The following is a 22,997-nucleotide window of genomic DNA, read 5'->3' as shown; positions in this document are numbered from 1 at the left end:
AAAAAAATAAATTCGGCCAATTAATAGGTATCGGCTTTTTTTGGTCCTCCAATAATCGGTATCGGTGTTGAAAAATCATAATCGGTCGACCTCTGTATATAGCCTGTTTTATTTCTTTAAATTACCTATTGTTCACCTAACACCTTTTTTGCACTATTGGTAAGTAAGCATTTCACTGTAAGGTCTACACCTGTTGTATTCGGCGCACGTGACAAATAAACTTTGATTTGATTTGACAATATCCGCAACCACTGCCCTGGGGCATTGGGATATTTTTTTTTAGACCAGAGGAAAGAGTGCTTCCTACTGGCCCTCCAACACCACTTCCAGTAGCATCTGGTCTCTTATCCAGGGACCAACCCATACTTTTCTTCAGAGGAAAGCCAGCAGTGGGATGCAGGCTGGTATGCAGCTGGCTTGTTTGGTTTAGATTTGGTCCGGTCCCCGTTCCATGTAATCCATCTATTCCAGAGCTAGCACACCTGATTTAACTTGTCAACTCATCCTCAAGCTTTTGAATCTCAACAACCTATTATAAAGATGAATGCACTAACTGTAAGTTGCTCTGGAAAATACATGTTCTGTATTTAATACATTTGCTAAAATTTCTAAAAACATGTTTTCACTTTGTCATTATGGGGTATTGTGTGTAGATTTGTGAGGGAAAAAAATCTATTTAATCCATCTTGAATTTAGGCTGTAAAAAAACAAAATGTGGAATAAGTAAACGGATATGAATGCTTCTGAAGGCACTGTAGATATGTAGGGAGAATTTAATTTAACATTGACCGGCACGACTGTAATTAACAGTATTGTACTTTTCATGTAGCCTACTTTTGTCCAGCTAATAGCCTAACCACCGATCATGCAACATTACGGACTAATCCTGTTGTGAAATTTAAATAGTAGTTTATTTTGCTAGAGGTAAGCTATTTCACAGGAGTCTTCACCCAATGTAGGCCATCCTGCCTTTCCCTCCATATTCAGCCTTCATTGATTTAATTTGGGCTTAGCGTATAGCCTAGCCTAAGCCCCTATAAAATGTGTTTACTCTGATGAATCAGGATCAGTCAAGATTTACTCTTTATCTTGTGTTTATTTAGAGCGTGTCTGCTAGATTTGACTCAAGCCCATGAACAACATCAGTATTATGCTAACGAACGCCTCAAATAGGCCGTCACTTTGACATGCTTGGCTTTGTGCAAGACACTGTAATAAATAGCTTTTCTCTTAAACAAGCTTATTATGTTACTGTTCATTATTTTAGATGTCAAATAATGAGTTGACAACTTTATTTTAAATGATTTACAGTATAAAAATAACCCTAAAGCGTCAATATTGAGGTGAAAGACAGGGAGAAGCTTAGAGCCCGAGGCACCAAACCCCAACCTTGATGAATAGATAAATATAAGAGCGATATCCAGGTCTAAAGATCTGAATGAAGGGAATCCTGTATGAACTGAAGCTTGAGGCAGAGAAAACAAAACATCAAGCAAGCGTCAATACTACCTCAATCAAAATGGCTGGAGGCCGCTGCTGACACAACACCAACGACTAGGTCAAACTGTGATATCAACAGAGCTTGAGAAGATGGGGAAGCAGGAAAAGGGTTGGTTCTAGAAGCAGACATGTCTGTGTGAAAGATGGTTCCATCTCTGAGAGGATATAGGGGAGAGACAGATGGATGAGGGTGAGGCCTTGAAGAAGCCCCAGGAGCCAGGAGGACTGAGCCAGAAATGGACAGACACACACAGTAGGCTTGGGCGTTATCCAGATTTTCATACCGTCCTTCTCTCATATCAGGATTTACGGTATGACAATCAAAGCACACAAGGTGGCGCCATAAACGCAAGAAAAGCTCATTGGGCCTCTATTACCAGAATGCTAACAAGATTAGCACAAACTAATAGTGATATCACATAGACTCTGTTAGCTAAATGCTAAAAAAATTGTTTACAGACAGATTATTTCACAATACCAGTGGGTTAGAAATGTACATACAGTAAGTTGACTGTGCCTTTAAACGGCTTGGAAAATTCCAGAAAATTATGTAATGTCTTTAGAAGCTTCTGATAGGCTAATTGACATAATTTGAGTCAATTGGAGGTGTACCTGTGGATGCATTTCAAGGTCTACCTTCAAACTCAGTTCCTCTTTGCTTGACATCATGGGAAAACCAAAAGAAAGCAGCCAAGACATCAGAAAAAACATTGTAGACCTCCGCAAGTCTGGCTCATCCGTGGGAGCAATTTACAAACGCCTGAAGGTACCACGTTCATCTGTAAAAACAATAGTACGCAAGTATATACACCATGGGACCATGCAGCCGTCATACCACTCAGGAAGGAGACGCGTTCTGTCTCCTAGAGATGAACATTCTTTGGTGCGAAAAGTGCAAATCAATCGCAGAACAACAGCAAAGGACATTGTGAAGAGGGGAAAAAGCCACGGGAGGGGACAAAGAGTGTACTTTTTGGAGAATGTCATCTGGTCTGATGAAACAAAAATAGAACTGTTTGGCCATGATGACCATCGTTATGTTTGGAGGAAAAATGGGGAAGCTTGCAAGCCGAAGAACACCATCCCAACCGTAAAGCACGGGGGGTGGCAGCATCATGTTGTGGGGGTGCTTTGCTGCAGGAGGGACTGGTGCACTTCACAAAATAGATGGCATCATGAGGGAGGGAAATTATGTGGATATATTGAAGCAACATCTCAAGACATCAGTCAGGAAGTTAAAGCTTGGTCGCAAATGGGTCTTCCAAATGGACAATGACCCCAAGCATACTTCCAAAGTTGTGGTAAAATGGCTTAAGGATAAAGTCAAGGTATTAGAGTGGCCATCACAAAGCCCTGACCTCAATCCTATAGAAAATTTGTGGGCAGAACTGAAAAAGCGTGTGCGAGCAAGGAGGCCTACAAACCTGACTCATTTACACCAGCTCTGTCAGGAGGAATGGGCCAAAATTCACCCAACTTATTGTGGGAAGCTTGTGGAAGGCTACCCAAAACATTTGACCAATTTAAAAGGCAATGCTACCAAATACTAATTGAGTGTATGTAAACTTCTGACCCACTGGGAGTATGATGAGAAAAATACAAGCTGAAATAAATCACTCTACTATTATTCTGACATTTCACATTCTTAAAATAAAATGGTGATCCTAACTGATCTAAATCAAGGAATATTTACTAGGATTAAATGTCAGGAATTGGGAAAAACTGAGTTTAAATGTATCTGGCTAAGGTGTATGTAAACTTTCGACTTCAACTGTAGGTATTTGTAGTTGTCCACATATTCTAAGTCAGAACCATCCAGAGTAGTGATGCTAGTCGGGCGGGCGGGTGCGGGCAGCGATCGGTTGAAGAGCATGCATTTAGTTTTACTAGCATTTAAGAGCAGTTGGAGGCCACGGAAGGAGTGTTGTATGGCATTGAAGCTCGTTTGGAGGTTAGTTAACACAGTGTCTAAAGAAGAGCCAGATGTATACAGAATGGTGTCGTCTGCGTAGAGGTGGATCAGAGAATCACCAGCAGTAAGAGCGACATCATTGATATATGCAGAGAAAAGAGTCGGACGGAGAATTGAACCCTGTGGCAACCCCATAGAGACTGCCAGAGGTCCGGACAACAGTCCCTCCAATTTGACACACTGAACTCTATCAGAGAAGTAGTTGGTGAACCAGGCGAGGCAGTCATTTGAGAAACCAAGGCTATTGAGTCTCCCGATAAGAATACGGTGATTGACAGCGTCGAAAGCCTTGGCCAGGTTGATGAAGACGGCTGCACAGTACTGTCTTTTATCAATGGTGGTTATGATATGGTTTAGGACCTTGAGCATGGCTGAGGTGCACCCCTGACCAGCTCGGAAACCAGATTGCATAGTGGAGAAGGTACGGTGGGATTGAAAATGGTCGGTGATCTGTTTGTTAACTTGGTTTCGAAGACTTTAGAAAGGCAGGGCAGGATGGATATAGGTCTGTAACAGTTTGGGTCTAGAGTGTCTCCCCCTTTGAAGAGGGGGATGACCACGGCAGCTTTCCAATATTTAGGGATCTCAGACGATACGAAAGAGAGGTTGAACAGGATAGTAATAGGGGTTGCAACAATTCTGGCGGATAATTTTAGAAAGAGAGGTTGCAGATTGTCTAACCCAGCTGATTTGTAGGGGTCCAGATTTTGCAGCTCTTTCAGAAAATCAGCTATCTAGATTTGGGTGAAGGAGAAGCGGGGGGGCCTTGGGCAAGTAGCTGCGTGGGTGCAGAGCTGTTGGCCGGGGTAGGGGTAGCCAAGTGGAAAACATGGCCAGCCGTAGAAGAAATGCTTATTGAAATTCTCGATTATCGTAGATGTATCGGTGGTGACAGTGTTTCCTAACCTCAGTGCAGTGGGCTGCTGGAAGAGGAGGTGATCTTATTCACCATGAACTTTACAGTGTCCCAAAACTTTTTGGAATTAGTGCTACAGGATGCAAATTTGTTTGAAAAAGCTAGCCTTTGCTTTCCTAACTGACTGTGTATATTAGTTCCTGACTTCCCTGAAAAGTTTCATATCGCGGGGGCTATGCTGGTCAAGGGCAGTCAAGTCTGGAGTGAACCAAGGGCTATATCTGTTCTTAGTTCTACATTTTTTGAACGGGGCATGCTTATTTAATATGGTGAGGAAAGCACTTTTAAAGAACAACCATTTAGGGTTGTAGCTGGTAGATTCCTTGATAATTTGTGTGAGATTGAGGGCATCTAGTTTAGAATGTAGGACGGCCGGGGTGTTAAGCATATCCCAGTTTAGGTCACCTAACATTACGAACTCTGAAGATAGATGGGGGGGCAATCAATTCACATATGGTGTCCAGGGCACAGCTGGGGGATGAGGGGGGTCTATAACAAGCGGCAACAGTGAGAGACTTATTTCTGGAAAGGTGGATTTTTAAAAGTAGAAGCTCAAACTGTTTGGGCACAGACCTGGATAGCATGACAGATCTCTGCAGGCTCTCTGCAGTAGATTGCAACTCCGCCCCCTTTGGCAGTTCTATCTTGACGGGAAACTAATTGCAAAGGCAGGCAAATCCAGTTCAGAAAGTTAAACAAGCATAGCGAGTAGCTACCGAATGTCCTTTTCGGTGAGTGTGGACATTTACAAGCGAAAGTGAACGAGAGAAATTGGGCAAATCAACTAAGTTGACGCATGCTTTTCTGAAGGAAGAGCAGAATGTGTACATGGAGGAGAGAAGAACAGAGAAGGGGGGACAAAACGCTAGTAGGAAGCACAAGGAAAAGATGGCAACTCATCCAGAGCCCTGACTTCAGTCAGAAAGCCATTAGAAGAAATCTGATGGCAAACATTTAGTAGTAACATCATCCCCTCATGTGCACCGCACAACAGAGACTCGCCGATAGATATAGAACACTATGGACTCACCATCTCACTTTCTCCCGTTGTGCTATTTACAAACAAACACGTGACTGGCTCAACTGTTCTGGGGAACTATGGAAACTGCATAATTTAAAATAAATGTGACAGGTGAAATGAAGAACGCAACCTGCTTTATCTCCTAAGTTCACTGCAGGTAATAACTTAAAAGTAGCTACAAATATTCACATTTATAGAAAAACGTCAAAGAAATAGTTGACGATATTGAAGGTATTGAAAAACCCTCCCGTGGCTTTTTCCAAATACCCCACCCGGTATACCGCCCACGCCTAACGCACAGCCAGACAGACCACAGACACAGCCAAGAACTATCAGCACCCTTAGCTACTGTATTCTATTCAACGTCAATACCACATACAACCAAGACAATAGTAACCTGACTGTATGTGTAGCCTAAGACTACATAATCTAGCCTAATTCTGCTAGCACCATGGACAGTCACAACGAAGGCTAAACTAAGCCTGGGTTAAGTGTGTGCTGCAATGCTAAAGGCAGCGCTACCGTGTTTAAGCATCTTGGACAGTGACACACAACCTTGATGTAAGGTTAATCCAGGGATAACAAAAAACTAATCTATGAGGATTTAATTTTGACAACAACCAATCATATTCACAAAGAGTACTATTTGTCTGATCTAATGCAGGCCTTGTACATGGCCATTCTCTTGGGACCAATTTCCCATCAACAATATACACTGTAGGACAAGAGGGTACATGGCCTATGGAATGCAAAACAAACAATTGAGATCAATTTAAAGAACCTGCTCATATTACTGAAAGCATAGGCTTATGGAGCACAGCGGGCCTGACTACTAACCACTAGGAACATTGCGCTGGAGTTCACAAATCCCACTGCAGCCAGGCATGGAGAGGGAGTGCTCAACAGAGAAACAAACATTCACTGTTTAACATAACAATAGGAGGGAGAGGGGGGGGGGGGGCTGTGAGAAGTGCTACTGTATTGCATGCTGCAGTGTATTCTGCTGGAGAGCTGATGTGTTGTTAAAATGGATAGTTCACCTCCAGAACGTCAATGTCTACCTACAGTAAGAAAAGATTGTCTAAGTAATATCGTCATTTGGATGACTATCTGCTTTAACACCAATTTGGCCTAGATTCAGATAATACAGCGCATTCGGGAAAGTATTCAGACCTTCCCTTTTCCCACAATTTGTTACACTACAGCCTTATTCTAAAATTGATTAAAAGTTATCCTCAATACCCCATGACAAAGCAAAAACAGGTTTAGTTATTTTTGCAAATGTATTAAAAATTAAAAACAACGGTACCTTGTATTCAGACCCGTTGCTAGGAGACTCGAAATTAAGCTCAGGTGCATTCTGTTTCCATTGATCATCCTTGAGATGTTTCTACAACTTGATTGTAGTCCACCTGTGGTAAATTCAATTGATTGGACATGATTTGGAACGGCACACATCTGTCTATATAAGGTGTCACAGTTGACAGTGCATGTCAGAGCAAAAACCAAGCCATGGCGTCGAAAGAATTGTTTGTAGAGCTCCGAGACAGGATTGTGTCGAGGCACAGATCTGGGGAAGGGTACCAAAAAATGTTTACAGCATTGAAGGTCCCCAAGAACACAGTGGCCTCCATCATTCTTAAATGGAAGAAGTTTGGAACCACAAAGACTCTGCCTAGAGCTGGCTGCCCGGCCAAACGGAGCAATCAGGGGAGAAGGGCCTTGGTCAGGGAGGTAAGCAAGAACCCAATGGTCTCTCTGACAGAGCTCCAGAGTTCCTCTGTGGAGATGGGAGAACCTTCCAGAAGGACAGCCATCTCTGCAGCACTCCACCAATCAGGATTTTATGGTAGAGTGGCCAGACGGAAGCCACTCAGTAAAAGGCATATGACAGTCCGCTTGGAGTTTGCCTAAACAAGATTCTCTGGTCTGTTGAAACAAAGATTGAAATCTTTGGTCTGAATGCCAAGCGTCAACGTCCGGAGGAAACCTGGCAACATCCCTACAGTGAAACATGGGGGTGGCAGCGTCATGCTGTGGGGATGTTTTTCAGCGGCAGGGACTGGGAGACTAGTCAGAAACGAGGAAAGGTGAACGAAGCAAAGTACAGAGAAATCCTTGATGAAAACCATCTCCAGAGCGCTCAGGACCTCATCAGACTGGGGTGAAGGTTAATCTTCCAACAAGACAACGAATCTAAACACACAGCCAATACAATGCAGGACTAGCTTCGGGACAAGTCTCTGAATGTCCTTGAATGGCCCAGCCAGAGCCCTGACTTGAACCCAATCAAACATTCCTGGAGAGACTTGAAAATAGCTGTGCAGCGACACTCCCCATCCAACCTGACAGAGCTTGAGAGGATCTGCAGAGAAGAATGGGAGAAACTTCCCAAATACAGGTGTGCCAAGCTTGTAGCATCATACCCAAGAAGACTTGAGGCTGTAATCGCTGCCAAAGGTCCTTCAACAAAGTACAGAATAAAGGGTCTGAATACTTATGTAAATGTGATATTTCCATTTTTATTTTATAAATTTGCTAAAATTTATAAAACCATTTTTGCTTTGTCATTATGGGGTATTGTGCGTAGCTTGATGGGGAAAAAACAATTTAATCAATTTTATAATAAGGCTGTAACGTAATAACATTTGGAAAAAGTCAAGGGGTCTGAATACTTTCCCGAAGGCACTGTATCCCCAGAAAACACTTGAGGTGAAGGATCAATCAGTTTACTTTATGGAGGGAAGGGAAAAATACAGCTGAGGAGAACCTATTTTGTCAAATTCTCCAAAAGAGTTATAGGAGGCAGGTAAGTTGCCCAGAATAAAGATTGATAGTAAGAGGGTTTTAGGTCATAAATCACGGCTAAAGATCTTCGCGTTTGGCCGCTGGATGATCATCCACTTTATAGCACACAACCTCCTTTGTGCTTTCCTCCTTTCAGACTTGCTTCCTAGCTGCAGCTTTTCTCAATGCAAAGCCTAACATTAAAAACTAGTAGCTACTCTTCCTGAATTTATCAAACTCAGTTTATAATGTATACTGAACTAAAATATAAAAACTCAACATGCAACAATTAAAGACTTTACTGAGTTACAGTTCATATAATGAAATGTACATAAATTCATGAGGCCCTAATCTATAGATTTCACATGACTGGGAATACAGATATGCATATGTTTGTCACAGATACCTTAAAAAAAAGTAGAGGTGTGGATCAGAAAACCAGTCAGTATTTGGTGTGACCACCATTTGCCTCATGCAGCTCAACCCACCTTCATCGCACAGAGTTGATTAGGCTGTTGGTCTCGTCACGCTATCTCTGTGCATTCAAATGGATTTATGCCTGCCCATACCATATCCGCCACCATGAGTCACTCTGTTCACAGCGTTGACATCAGCAAACCGCTCGCCCATACAACGCCATACAAACGGTCTGCCATCTGCCCGGTACAGTTGAAACTGGGATTCATCCGTAGAGGATAATTCGACAGCGTTCCAGTGGCCCTCAAAAGGTGAACATTTGCCCACTAAAGTCGGTTAAGACACCAAACTGCAGTCTGGTCAAGACCTTGGTGAAGACGACGAGCATGCAGATGAGCTTCCCTGAGACGGTTTCTGACAGGTTGTGCAGAAATTCTTCAATTGTGCAAACCCACAGTTTCATCAGCTGTCCAGGTGGCTGGTCTCAGACCATCACACAGTTGAAGAAGATGGATGTGGAGGTCCTGGATTGTGAGGCCGGTTGGACGCACTGCCAAATTCTCTAAAACGACATTGGAGGCGGATTATGGTAGCGAAATTAACATTAAAGTCTCTGGCAACAGCTCTGGAGGACATTCCTGCAGTTGGCATGCCAACTGCACACTGTCAAAACTTGAGACATCTGTGGCATTGTGTCGTGTGACAAAATTGCACATTTTAGAGGAGTGGCCTTTTATTGTCCCCAGCATAATGTGCACATGTGTAATGATCATGCTGTTTAATCAGCTTCTTGATATGCCCACCTGTCAGGTGGATGGATTATCTTGGCAAAGGAGAAATTCTCACTAACAGGGATGTAAACAAATGTGTGCACAAAATTGAGAGAAATAAACATTTTGTGCATATGGAACATTTCTGGGATCTTTAATTTCAGCTCATGAAACATGGGACCAACACTTTACATGTTGCGCTTATAGTTTTGTTCAGTATAGAAATACATTTTTCAAAGAAGCCACGTTGGCACCAAATGTTCCTTGACCTGAACACCTCAATTAGAATATAAAAAATGAGTTTCTCTAGGGCTGTGTGGGAACTTTCATTGCTCCCTGGTTGCCCCTTCAATCTCATCCAAACCACGACCCACTCTGGAGGTAGCCCTGGGCCAGACAAGTGAGTGAGTGAGAGAAAGAGAGCACCTAAGAGAGCTAAAGAGAGGAGGGGTGAAGTGTAATTCTGGTTTATTGGGTTATTTTATGGAGCCTTCTGCCTTTCTCTCCCCCGGGGTCTAGGTACTGTTGCTGACAGTGAGTAAACACACAACACCAACTCAGGAATTAAGTTAAGAACATAACTTATTTTAACTGCACAGGTGACTGACGATCCCTCTGGCTCTTTTGCCGTGTCCCCTGATATTTCCCTCTCTTTTTGATTGATGTAACCCAACAAAATGTTGGCCTGAGGACCAGACTACAGTAGCCAAGCCTCTCAGGAGCAGGAAAAGAGATATGATGTCAGGCCGGGTCTAAGTGTATTAGGGCAGGCTATCCACTCAAAGTGCAGAACCTATTTGTCAATCCCCATAACAGCATCAAGGTTGAGAGGTAAGGACTCAAACTCTATGAATCTAATGCATGAGCTGCTGAGCATGACATTATCCCTGGTATCTCCTGTCACACTTGTGAATGATCTCAATTCAGTCCAGGGCTCCAGACTAGCTAGCAGCAGCCTGAAGGCCAAGTCATTAGACAGGCAGGTTTAAGGCTGTGGAGGCTTATGACTGGGTGACCGTGGCAAGAAGCATTGTGCTGGACAGAGAGGACCAGAGGGAAATTCTAAAAGGCTTTAGGGGGGGGGGGGGGTCACAACACAAAATGGCTTGGGAAACCACTCGGTATTAATGAAAATAGCAAAAAGATGGAGACCAAATGGCCTACAGTCTCCTCTATTTCTGTCTTGTAAGTAAGTAGCCTTGGCTTGTGCGAGCCGGCACAACTTATAGGAGCAGGCACTCTCCTGTTTCTGTAGCTTGATGTACAAGTACACCCCCGAGTGCCAAGCATTGCCGCATCGGGTCCCAATTTTACAGTCTTTGGTATGACTCGGCAGGGGAACGAACTTCCAACCTTTCTCAGTGCGGACACATAACCACAAGGCCACCGAGTTGTAGTCTTGCATGACAGAATTATTTGTCTCCAAGGCTAGGTCACATGATGTGTTATGACCATTATGTCAAAGATTTCAAGGCTGTGACGATACCAGTATCGCAATATTTTTTCCATGGCAAAAATGAAAACACGAAGCAGATCAAACTCGTTGGTCCTTTAAAAACCTTCTGTATGTAAAATACTGTGTGCTATAGCTTGGAAAATAAATAAATGTGACTCCGTATGAAACATAATGAACTTTGTTTCCAACATTAGGGCTGTTTTCTAAAATGTAAAACGAGCTGTGTGTTTTGTTTCCTTGCCCCGATACTAATGAGTATAAAGGCTGAGAGGGCATTAAATGATTAGCGACAATACTGGCGGGAGCCGGCCGTTACAACAGTTTCTTGAGTCATAATTGTACCCCACTGCCAAAACAGATCCACACGAAGGTTCTCATTAGCAGTTAGATGCAATTACTTTTCCTAGGGGGAGCTGCAGTTCAATATGTCACAATTCAATCCATCACTGTATAAGGGCCATAGACCTCCTACACCAGCCGTGCTAATCGTCTAGATCATCTCTAAAAGCCCTTTTCTCCAGACCACTCTTTCCTCCACAGGACCAGGGATTTGCTGCATTGGTGTGAGAAGTGGGATGGCACTACCATGAGGCCATCTGTCATATTGGGAACGGCTAAAGGTAAAATGAAGACATCCCAAAAGGAGCCTGTGGTAACTGGAAGTTGTGCCATTAACACAGTGCACAAGTAAACAATGTTTCAGAAGCATGGACCATAGCACCATTAGCGCACGATAAAACAATTACAGCCGATCGCCAATTTCAGCACCAGAGCCTCTGAACAGTGCGACACCCAGGTCACAGCTCATAAATTACAAGATTCAGCACACTTGTCCATTGGCAAACCATCACACTGTTACCATGGTTACTCCATGAAAATCAGTCTAAACAAAGTCGCTGTAAAAAAAGATGCAAATGTCTCTAGCTACAAAGCAGAATGTTAAATAAAATGATATTTACTCTACAGCGTACACAATACTGTGGACACTGTTGGTCCTTTTGGTGGTAGGAGGTGGAGATTGTTCACCCAACTTTTTGCTACGCTAGTAAGTTCTGTCGCTTGTATTTTCAATCTGTTGACAAATTGCATGTGATGCACAAAATATGTAAACAATAGCCAAATGTAGTCGACCTAAGCATGTTTCCTCGCAATCAGCTGTAAGTGTTTGCTGTTAGACTCGACCATATTGTGCAAGGGTTTGTCACCTGGAATTGGAATTGCATCCGTGTTGAAAATAAAAAACGGAAATGCAAACGACATACAGACCAGCATACTGAAGGTCTGGTTGATAACACTACTCTGTGGATATTTTGTCTCACATTCATACCTGCAAAAAGACAAACCACACAGACAACCTGTCAAGTATATTTTATTTAGCATTCTGGCTTGTAGAGGTCTTGAGAGGAAACTTTCCTTATCGAAACGCTCATTTCTGCCCTACATAATATTCTAAGCAATTCAACGTCGTTGGGTCTTCAGGCTAATAATGTGTCAGAGTAGTGTGGGCTCTGTGCAGGAATGGTCTGAGTGACTGTTATTACTGAGTAATATGGTGTTTACTGACTAATAGCAGTCACAATGGGGCACTTTGTCTGAGTTAGAGCTCTTCAGAATGTCAAAGATGCGCTTGTGGCATGCGCAAGTGAATCATAACAGCTACGTTACAAGTTAGCCAGATACGGTAGCTACTTATGGCAAATAAATGTTAAACACAAGGGCTCTTACCTTTCCATTTTCGCCGAAAGGCTCGTTGCAGTCACTGTCCATTCCTGAATTGGAAGATGTGAAGACTCCTTGGTCCCAGTCGGGGTATGGGTTGATAAAAGATCTTTCCTCCATCTCCGCTTCCGTAGCCGACACTAATTTCAATCTTTTGGACATGTTGTCTCCCATTTTAACGGCAGCTCGTCAAGGCCAAAATGTATACGGACTCCCTGTTGGTAGACAGTAAAGCGCGTTTCAAAATGAGGAAATCTAATTTTCCAATAGATTTCGCTGGTGGACCGTGTCTCTGAATAAATCTGTCTAGTTTAATATTGGCCTCTGTAGTGAGATATAAGAGATAAGTATTCTCATATAAAAGAAATAGGCTACATTTGGAGTCCAGACACCTGTGGAAAATCGATGCTACTAAACTAATGGTGGCTATCCCTTATCGATTCACCTTGAATAGCTAGTTTATGATAAGGAATTTATTCTCAGAACTCAAATAGCAATAAAACGCCGTTCCTGAATCAAAAAGTTAAGTTAATCTGAATCAGCGCAAGTTTATAGGTTTACTTTATATAAAACATATTAATTTACTATCAAATAATTTGCTAGACTTCTAAAATGCATTTATAAAACTGGCGTATGTATATTGGCTAATGACAAACAAACACGTAGATATGAAAGCCTGAATACATAGCCTAGGCCTACTTTAACAAATGCAACGTGATCACACGTGTGGTTACATATGACATTATCCTAAATATAACAATGTCACTAGGTTTTGTATAACTGTCCGTTACTGCAGCAAAGTACATTCTCAATGGACAAAATCAAACCCACATTTCAACACAAATAGCCTATAATGAACATAAAAACGCGGCAGGCTCACCTATTTTTGATATCAAATAATGACCATGCAATTAATTTCGTTTGTCTTCGGCCGTTGCAAGCGCTTCATCGATGCAGGAGGATAGATGGACCACAGTCGTAGCAGCCTTCAAAGCATCCAGGATGATTTCAGCATTAACACATTAATGCAGTTTTGTGATAGGCTCTCCTCATCTAATTCAGTCCTGTAAAACGTTATCAATTCTCGGAAATTAAAGCAGTTATTGGATACAGATAAAAACATGTAAAATACTTTACTCTCAACGATATTAGTTCGCATCTTCTCTCGTCATCATGTTCGGGCTCCCGCTTTCGCAGTCGGTGAGAGTGGATTTTAAATTCAGAAATCCTACTGGTTGACGAGCTACGGGAGGCTACGGGAGACAGCCCACCAGTCCTGCAATAAGCAGCTGTCTCGCGCCGATCTGGACCAAATTTGAGTCCTAGCCTCTGAGGAAACAGATGGTGTTTCTGCTGTGTACTGATTTGCCGCACGCACACAGATTATACTACCACAAACAAATCTATAAACACCCCTGTGTGCCTCCATCCCTTCCCTCGCTCTCCCTTCCCCTTAATTAATGGCTTTAGTTGTCCCCCACGATTAAATCGGGGAGGGGATTGTGGATATGTCTCTGTTCCTCCGTTTGTACGTTAGTCACAGGCGATATCTCTGACAGCACTGGGCCGATTTTTACGAAACTTGGTTGAATAATGCGTCTTACCATAGAGATCCGGCATTTACAAAATTACACTAATTTGCCCAGGGCGGGAGCTATAGTAATTAACTGACGTGTTAGTCACAAGCGATATCTCAATTGGTCCAAAGGGGGCGCTGCATCATTCGTGTGGGACGACATGTTTACTGTTGTTTTCATTGACAGACACGTGATTCTGCTGAACAATACAATCCTATTCTCTTCTGCATTTCTCAGACAAAATAAGTTACTTTGTTTAGTTTTATGTATTAGACAAAAAGGAGCATGCTCAACTTTCTTGTGGGTCAGGTTATTTCCACTGATGGATGCTTTGACAAACTATTATCTGGGAACAGTGGTGGAAAAAGTACCCAATTGTCATACTTGAGTAAAAGTAAAGATACAGTAATAGAAAACGACTCAAGTAAAAGTAAAAGTCACCCAGTAAAATCCTACTTTAGTATAAGTCTTAAAGTCTTTGGTTTTAAATATACTTAAGTATCAAAAGTAAATGTAATTGCTAAAATATACTTAAATACCAAAAGTAAAAGAATAAAACATTTCAAATCACTTTATATTAAGCAAACCAGACAGCATGATTTTCTTGTTTTTTTTAATTTACAGTTAGCCAAGGGCACACTCCAACACTCAGAATTAATTTACAAATGAAGCATTTGTGTTTAGTGAGTCCTCCAGATCAGACGCAGTAGGGATGACCAGAGATTTTCTCTTTAAGAGCGTGAATTGGACAATTTTCATGTCCCTCTAAGCATTCAAAATGTAACAAGTACATTTGGGTGTCAGGGAAAATGTATGGAGTAGAAAGTACATTATTTTCTTTAGGAATGTAGTGAAATGAAAGTTCTCAAAAACATGAATACTAAAGTACAGATACCACAAAAAATGACTTAAGTAGTACTTTAAAGTATTTTTACTTAAGTAATTTACACCACTGTCTGGGAGTAATACACCTCTTCTTTAGTTAGGAAGCCTATGTCATCACCAAAGCCATAGCAGAAAGGATTAACATAAAACAAATTAAACAAGTCTGAACACACTAAAGGCATTTGATTCCGCCATTTTTCATCTCGACTTGCCCTTATCTCTGCGCTAGTGCTTAATGAGCATATTGATAACAGTGTGAAATACAATATTAGCAATTTGGCCACTCACACCTTCTACAAAAGCAATCAGTTAGTTTGTGCCTAGTTACAAAGTATTATATTTTGCTTTGTTCTACCAGCTATTGTTTCTTCCCCCTTCACATAGTTGTCAACCAGCAAAGAGGGATTGGAATGTCATGTATTAGGCCTATACATAGGCTACATGCGAGAGCAGGGATGTAGGTTAATACATTCAGCCAGGGGGCTTGTGAATGTATGCTTAATGTATGGCATATGTAGACGTGTGAATAATCAATAGAGTACAGCACGTGGGTGTCCAATACAGTGCATTCAGAACGTATTCAGACCCCTTGACTTTTTCCACATTTTGTTACGTGAGAGCCTTATTCTAAAATGGATTAATACAAAACAAAAACAATCAATCTACACACAATACCCCATAATGACTAAGCGAAAACAGGTTTGTAGAATTTTTGGCAAATGTATTAAAAATAAAAATCAGAAATACCTTATTTAAGTAAGTATTCAGACCCTTGACTATGAGACTCGAAATTGAGCTCAGGTCCATCCTGATTCCATTGACCATCCTTGAGATGTTTCTACAACTTGATTGGAGTCCACCTGTGGTAAATTCAATTGATTGGACATGATCTTGAAAAGGCACACACCTGTCTATATAAGGTCCCACAGTTGACAGTGCATGTCAGAGAAAAAGCCAAGCAATGAGGTCGAAGGAATTGTCTGTAGAGCTCTGAGATAGGATTGTGTTGATGCACAGATCTGGGGAAGGGTACCAAAACATTTCTGCTGCATTGAAGGTCCCCAAGAATACAGTGGCCTCCATCGTTCTTAAAATGGAAGAAGTTTGGAACCACCAAGACTCTTCCTAGACCTTCCTGAAGGACAACCATCTCTGCAGCACTCCACCAATCAGGCCTTTGTGGTAGAGTAGCCAGACGGAAGCCACTCCTCAGTAAAAGGCACACGACAGCCCGCTTGGAGTTTGCTAAGCGTCACCTAAAACACTCTCAGACCATGAGAAACAAGATTATCTGGTCTGATGAAACCAAGAATGAATTCTTTGGCCTGAATGCCAAGCGTCACATCTAGAGGATACCTGGCACCATCCCTACGGTGAAGCATTTTGATGGCAGCATCCTGCTGTGGTGATATTTTTCAGCGGCAGGGAGACTATTTAGGATTGAGGGGAGGATGAACAGAGCAAAGTACAGAGAGATCCTTGATGAAAACCTGCTCCAGAGCGCCCAGGACCTCAGACTGGGGTGAACGTTCACCTTCCAATAGAACAATGACTCTAAGCACACAGCCAATACAACGCAGGAGTGGCTTCGGGACAAGTCTCTGAATGTCCTTGAGAGGCCCAGCCAGAGCCCGGACTTGAAACCGATCAAACATCTCTGGAGAGACCTGAAAATAGCAGTGCAGCGACGCTCCCCATCCAATCTGACAGAGGATCTGCAGAGAAGAATGGGAGAAACTCCCCAAATATGGGTGTGCCAAGCTTGTAGCGTCATACCCAAGAAGACTCAAGGCTGTGATCGCTGCCAAAGGTGCTTCAACAGAGTACTGAGTAAAGGGTCTGTATACTTATGTAAATGTAATATTTCAGTTTTTGCTTTGTCATTATGGGGTATTGTGTGTAGATTGATGAGGGATATTTTTGATTAATCCATTTTAGAATAAGGCTAACAAAATGTGTAAAAAGTCAAGTGGTCTGAACACTTTCCGAATGCACTGTATATGTTAGTGTCTTTCAAAAGCAGTGTGTCTGTATCAGTCTAGAATCCTGGCATGTGAGGCTACCTACATCATGGTCTACCCCTTCGCTCTATAGGTGGGAGGATGTTTTTCCCACAACCCCATGCCAGCACACCAACACAATCCCATGCCAGCGTGTCCACCCTCATTAGCTGTGAAAGGTTACAGTGAGCTGAATTCATACCAACCTCCCACCTCCTGCCAAGGTGCCCAGTGGGCACTGCCTGCTAGAAATCCAACCATCTGCCAACCTCCGCTTTACCCTTCTCATCTGTTCCACACTGCCAGAAATCCCACCTCATTTTAGGGGTGCCAGCTGGGGTAATCCAAAAACCAGGTGCCCCTTAAATGTGATCAATGTGTAGATTATTAAGGATTACTAATCTGCTAGTGATTCATGTGCCTCTGGGATTTGAGACCATGCTCATAACAAAACAAAGTATGACCATGATGCACTGGCATTACCTCTGCCCCACAAAAGCCAAGGAATTCATTGGTTGTGGGTTGTTATTAGCCTGGGTGCCAGTCTACCACATGACTAGCCTGGGTGCCAGTCTACCACAGGACTAGCCTGGGTGCCAGTCTGTTTCTGCTCTCTTGCCAACTCCTTGTGAAATTGGCATGCAAAACATGTTTGGCTTGACAATGAAGTAGGCAAAAGCACAAACAGATATGAGACCAGGCTAGGTGTTTGTGGCTTGTAATCCAAACTGATATGCTCCGTTTGGGTTCCAGGCTAGGTCTGTAGTGTACACCTTTACTAAACCAACAGGACAGTGTAAAGAAGCAGGCACAGTGTGATATCAGCATTCTGTGTGTTTGTCACATCAAAGAAGTTTAACTCACAGTATTTATGTGTCAGTTTAGTTGCTGAAAGAGATAGAAGAAAGGCTTGGATTTATGTAAATGCTGTTCTGGTAAGTGGAATTTTCTCTCTGTCATTTATGCGGATGGTACATTTCAAGGACATTGGAACTGTGTCTTGGAGGGAATTGTGTTGGCCTAGATGATACTACATTTGCAAAGTTTCAAGATGTGATAGTCCCACTGCAAAGACTAGGCCTATTAAAAAGGCTAGCTACATTAATTGCTCAAACAGAAATACGCAATGCAATATGCATTATGTGGCATTAATGTCTGGGCTCGACATATTACATAGTACACATGAATCATGATCCTAGACATACTACCAAGTTGGCATTTCAGTTGAAACATGTAATATTATCATCGTCATGGTGATAACGTGTGAGCAAATGGTCTGTCGAGAGATGGGACTCTTGCTAGACCTGCCCATCATGATTAATTCAACAACGTTCCATTGCGTCGAACAAGCAGGAGAAATCGAGCAGAAATAAAAACCACTCAAAGGTCATTAAAGCCGCTATAACCAATCCTCCCCTAAACCCACAGTGTGGTGAATAAGGCGACTGTAAATGGAAGCTAAATGTTGGACAGCACCCCTGAGAGCAGAGACAGACCAAGAACACGAATGGGAGATGCTGGCACAACACATCACCAGTACTACTAGTCATGGCCATGCTACAGAGGACGGAGACACTGCTCTATTGTAACACAGTACATTACGTAGGCATTGCACTTTTTTTTTTGTATTGTGACTGCACCATAGGAGCTACGGTTTGAGTCTCCACTGCAGCTCCCTCTCTCTCTTTCTTGCTACATTGGTGGCAGCAGTGGGATTATCCCTGTGTTTCCTCTTGGTGTTGGGGAAGTGTGCTTGTTGGCATGCTGGGCTTCATGCATAATGACGGTTCTTGAGATAGTGTGTTACAGTAGGCCTTGGCCTATTCTCCCTATGTGAGTGGTGTACTGGTTCTGTTTAGCGGCCTGGGCTTTTATAGTACATTGGGTGCTTGCCTCTGCACCAGCATTTTAGCCTTCCCCTTCCAGACTTCTTGACTCCTGGATAAGCCTACTACCATGTATCCTCAGAGATTCCGTCAGTGGTGAGTTGTCGCTGTATAAGATGGCTGCTGGCCACTGGCCATTAGTGGAACTTCAAAATGATGTCGCTGTCCACTTTAATGGTGCTAAATCGCTGCTATTATCATCTTTGTTGTATAGTATAGGTTATTAAAGCAAAAATACACATCTTAGTGCTCTTAAAGGCAATGATCAATAAAATAGTAATTGTATAGTAGCAGGCCTGTTGTTTTCTTCAGCATGGCTGTCTATACTAACATGTTGAACTGTTTGGCATTTCATTCTCTGTTTCAACTTGTCTTGTAATGCCTAGAGAACCCTTCAGTCTAGTGCTGTTTTTAATACTGTTTATTGCCCCTAGCATGACATTTTCATATACATACGTGACAATGAAATGTCATGTGATTTGGCACACACATGCAATCTGGTGAGGGTATTTGCTTGGCAAGATAACAGAATCAACCTATCAGTGCTCTCCATATGTATTTAATATCTATAACATAAATTGCCTCTCCTGCATATAACTCGTCATTGGAGATATTACTGGCTTTCAACCATATTTGGGACATTTTCTGTTTTTACCCGATGCTGCATCATGATGATTTGGCTGGTGACATGTCTTTTACATGCCATTTTCCTGGCATCAGTCTCTGTCTCGCTGGGTTGACTCTCGCCACACACTCTTCCCGCCATCCATCGGATTTTAACCCAGTCTTTTTTTTTCACGATTCCTGCAAGATATCAGTATTACTGTCACTTCTCCTACACCCCAAAAGGTCAAAGTTTAGCGATTCAGTTGGAGCTTTGGGCCATCACTGTTTTTAATGGACTGAATTTGCCTTCGATTTTATATAACAATGGAGAGACATTTACTCAGGGAATGCTATTAAGGCAAGCTGTCTGAACCGGGCAGGGCCTGTCTCGCTACTTTCAAATGAACCATATTCTCATATTTCATAGGTGAAAATGATGTGAGGATATTGCATTACATAGAAAAGTGCTATTTGAGTTATTATTCCACTTCGTGAGCCTGTGACACATCGGTAGTTCGATCGACCAATCATGCCCTCTGCAATTTGCGAATGGCAGCACGCCGCCAAATACAGTATATCTGCTCTTAAATTTGCTCATTGCCCTGGTTCATTTCAGACTAATTTCTCTTAGCCTCATTACGCAAGCACAGCACACCCTTGTGTGAGCTCTTAGTCAAACTCACACACAGAGACTCACACTTAGACACACACAGACACACACACACTGTGCGATTGTGTCTTTGGATTCCCATCTTAATGAGATTCTGCCGCGCTCTGGGGGCCAGTGTCATTCTGAAGTCATTTGGATGATTTAACATGGCCGAAGGGCCTTCAACGAAGCACCACATCGAGCACAAAACTGTAAACTCTCTCCTGCCTCCTTCCAAACCCTAAACCTCAAAGGAGCCCTCTTTTTAAAACAATATATCACCTCAAGGGCCGATGGGTTGTTGTGGTAAACCAGGCTGATTTGTAACACTAAAGCTTCTGTCTCCGTTCTGTCTCCATAAGTGACTTCAGTTGTATAAATACAACATGGCGTCTAATTGTTTTCTATAAACAACCAGGAGCATCCTGTTGCCAAAGACAATATTGAATTAAGTGTTATTACAGCTCTACTCCAGGCCCATAAGTCATAATACATCTGGTTAGTGAAAAGGGATGCTGCCTGGCGGTAGGGCCACAGTCTCATGGGAGACATTAACATGGCTCTCACTGACAGGTTTACACATTGTGAGCTACTGCCACCGCAACCACCCACCCATGCTAGCCTTGAACAATCCTACCACAAGACATAAGTGACTCAAATAGACAATACAGACTCAAACTTGAATCGACGTTCAACAACTCAGACTAGCGTCGCACATGGCAAGGACTACAGAGCTCACAGACTACAAAGGCAAATCCAGCTGTGCGGTACCCACCGAAGCCTCCCTCCCAGACAAGCTTAACACATTCTGTGCTCGCTTCAACACATTCAGGAAGACTCTCGCTGCTCCGGATGACCAAGTGCTTTCCCTCTCCGAGGCTGACGTGAGGAAAACTCAGAGTGAATACTCAAAGCCGCTGGCCCAGATGGCATCCCTGGCCGCATCCTCAGAGTGTGTGCTGACCAGCTGGTGGGCGTCTTCTCTGACATCTTCAACCTGTCTTTGTCCCAGGCTGTAGTCCCCACCTGCTTTAAGGAGACCACCATCGTCCCAGTGCCCAAGAAAAACAATGTGACAAATGACTATTGCCCCGTCGCGCTCACCTTGGTCATCAAGAAGTGCTTCGAGAGGCTGGTCATCGCCCACATCAAAGCCAGCATGCCAGGCACACTGGACCCCCTACAATTTGCCTAGCGCTCCAACAGTTAAATGGAAGATTCCATTTCCATCGCTATACACACGGCCGTAACACATCTGGACAAGAGGAACACCTACCTGAGAATGCTGTTCAGTGACTACAGTTCAGCATTCAACACCGTTGTTCCCTCCAAGCTCGACACCAACCTCAGAGTCCTGGGTCTGGACACCACCCTCTGCAGCTGGATGCTGGACTTCCTGACAGGCAGACCACAGGCTGTGAGGATTGGGAAAAGCACCTCCTCCACACTGACCGTTAACACAGGAATTAACAGGTGTGTGTCCTCAGTCCTCTGCTGTACTCCCCGTTTACCCAAAACTGTGTGGCTTTGCACGACACCACCTCCATCATCAAGTTTGCTGATGACACCACGGTTGTAGGCCTGATAACCAACAACAAGTCAGCCTATAGGGAGGAGGTAAGTGAACTGGCATTGTGGTGTTATGACAACAACCTCAGCCTCAACAAAACAGAAGGGCTGATTGGTCAGGAAGCAGAGGAAGCAAAGGGAACATGTCCCGATCCACATCGACGAGACTGCAGTAGAGAAAGTCATGAGTTATAAGCTCCTCGCCGTCCACATCACTGAGGACTTGTCATGAACCAACACCACCAGTCGTCAAGAGGGGGCAACAGTGTCTTTACTTCCTAAGGCAGCTGAAGAAATGTGGCATGCCGCCCTGGGTCCTTTTGAAATACTACCACTGCACCAGAGGTATACCTGACCGGTAGCATCACAGCCTGATACGGGAACTGCTCCATCCACAACCGCAAGGCCCTCCAGCGGATGGTGAGAACGGCTCAGTACATCACTAAGACCATGCTCCCACCCATCCAGGACATCTACTTGAAACGGTACCTGAGGAAGTCCCGCAGCATCATCAAGGACCAGACACACCCCAGCCACGAGCTGTTCTCTCCCTTACTGTTGGGCAGATGGTATTGGAGCATGAGATCTGATACCAACAGGCTCAGAGACAGTTTCTATCTACAGTACAAGCCATCAGACTGCTGAACACTTGAACTGGACTGACCACCTGCTCTGATTTTCCACACCTTAGTACACTCACTAATGCACACACCCATGATACAGACACATCACAACTGCTGCTACCAGACTCTTATTATACTGCTCAGTTCATACACTGTCCCCCATCCCCAGTACACATGGAAATATTGAACCATAAATTGTGCCTTCTTGTATTATACTTATGCTAAAAATGTTTATTCCATTCTGCTGAGACATTTACTTTTCCTATCTTTTCTTATTTCTTATTGTTGTTGCATTGTCGACAGGGAACCTGCAAGTAAGCATTTCGTTGGACGTTGTATACCATGCTTATACCATACATACGCCTAATAATATAATAATAAAACATCAAACATAAAAAAATGCCCCTTGACCTACTGTATAACCACACGGCTATAACCAGGCCACTAACACATCTCTATTGCTCACTGATGGTGTATCACTGCCCTGAAGCATTGGGGTCTCCATAGACCAGGGGAGAGTGCCCCCTACTGGCCTTCCAACACCACTTCCAGCAGCATCTTGGTCTTCCATCCAAGGATCAACCAGACACAATGCCACTTACTGTGCCTTCAGCAAGTATTCATACCCCTTGACTTATTCCATA

The 22,997-nt window shown here is 43.1% G+C and overlaps 1 protein-coding gene across 1 annotated transcript in view; it reads right to left on the bottom strand.

Annotated features, from left to right (window-relative positions):
* LOC111953292 (lanC-like protein 2) overlaps positions 1-14,012 on the bottom strand; it is a 54,864-nt gene extending 40,852 nt beyond the window's left edge. Inside the window, exons 1-2 of the mRNA XM_023972476.2 lie at positions 13,439-14,012; positions 12,565-12,773 (exon numbers count right to left, since the gene is read on the bottom strand). Coding sequence (XP_023828244.1) covers positions 12,565-12,732 — 168 coding nt within the window. The 5' untranslated portion in view covers positions 12,733-12,773; positions 13,439-14,012. The remainder of the gene's footprint in view (positions 1-12,564; positions 12,774-13,438) is intronic.
* Positions 14,013-22,997: the final 8,985 nt, after the last annotated feature.

The sequence above is a fragment of the Salvelinus sp. IW2-2015 genome, linkage group LG27, assembly GCF_002910315.2.
Source record: "Salvelinus sp. IW2-2015 linkage group LG27, ASM291031v2, whole genome shotgun sequence".
Lineage (NCBI taxonomy): Eukaryota > Metazoa > Chordata > Actinopteri > Salmoniformes > Salmonidae > Salvelinus > Salvelinus sp. IW2-2015.
Note: the sequence above shows the minus strand (reverse complement) of the source record. Positions and strands in the feature narration are given on the sequence as shown.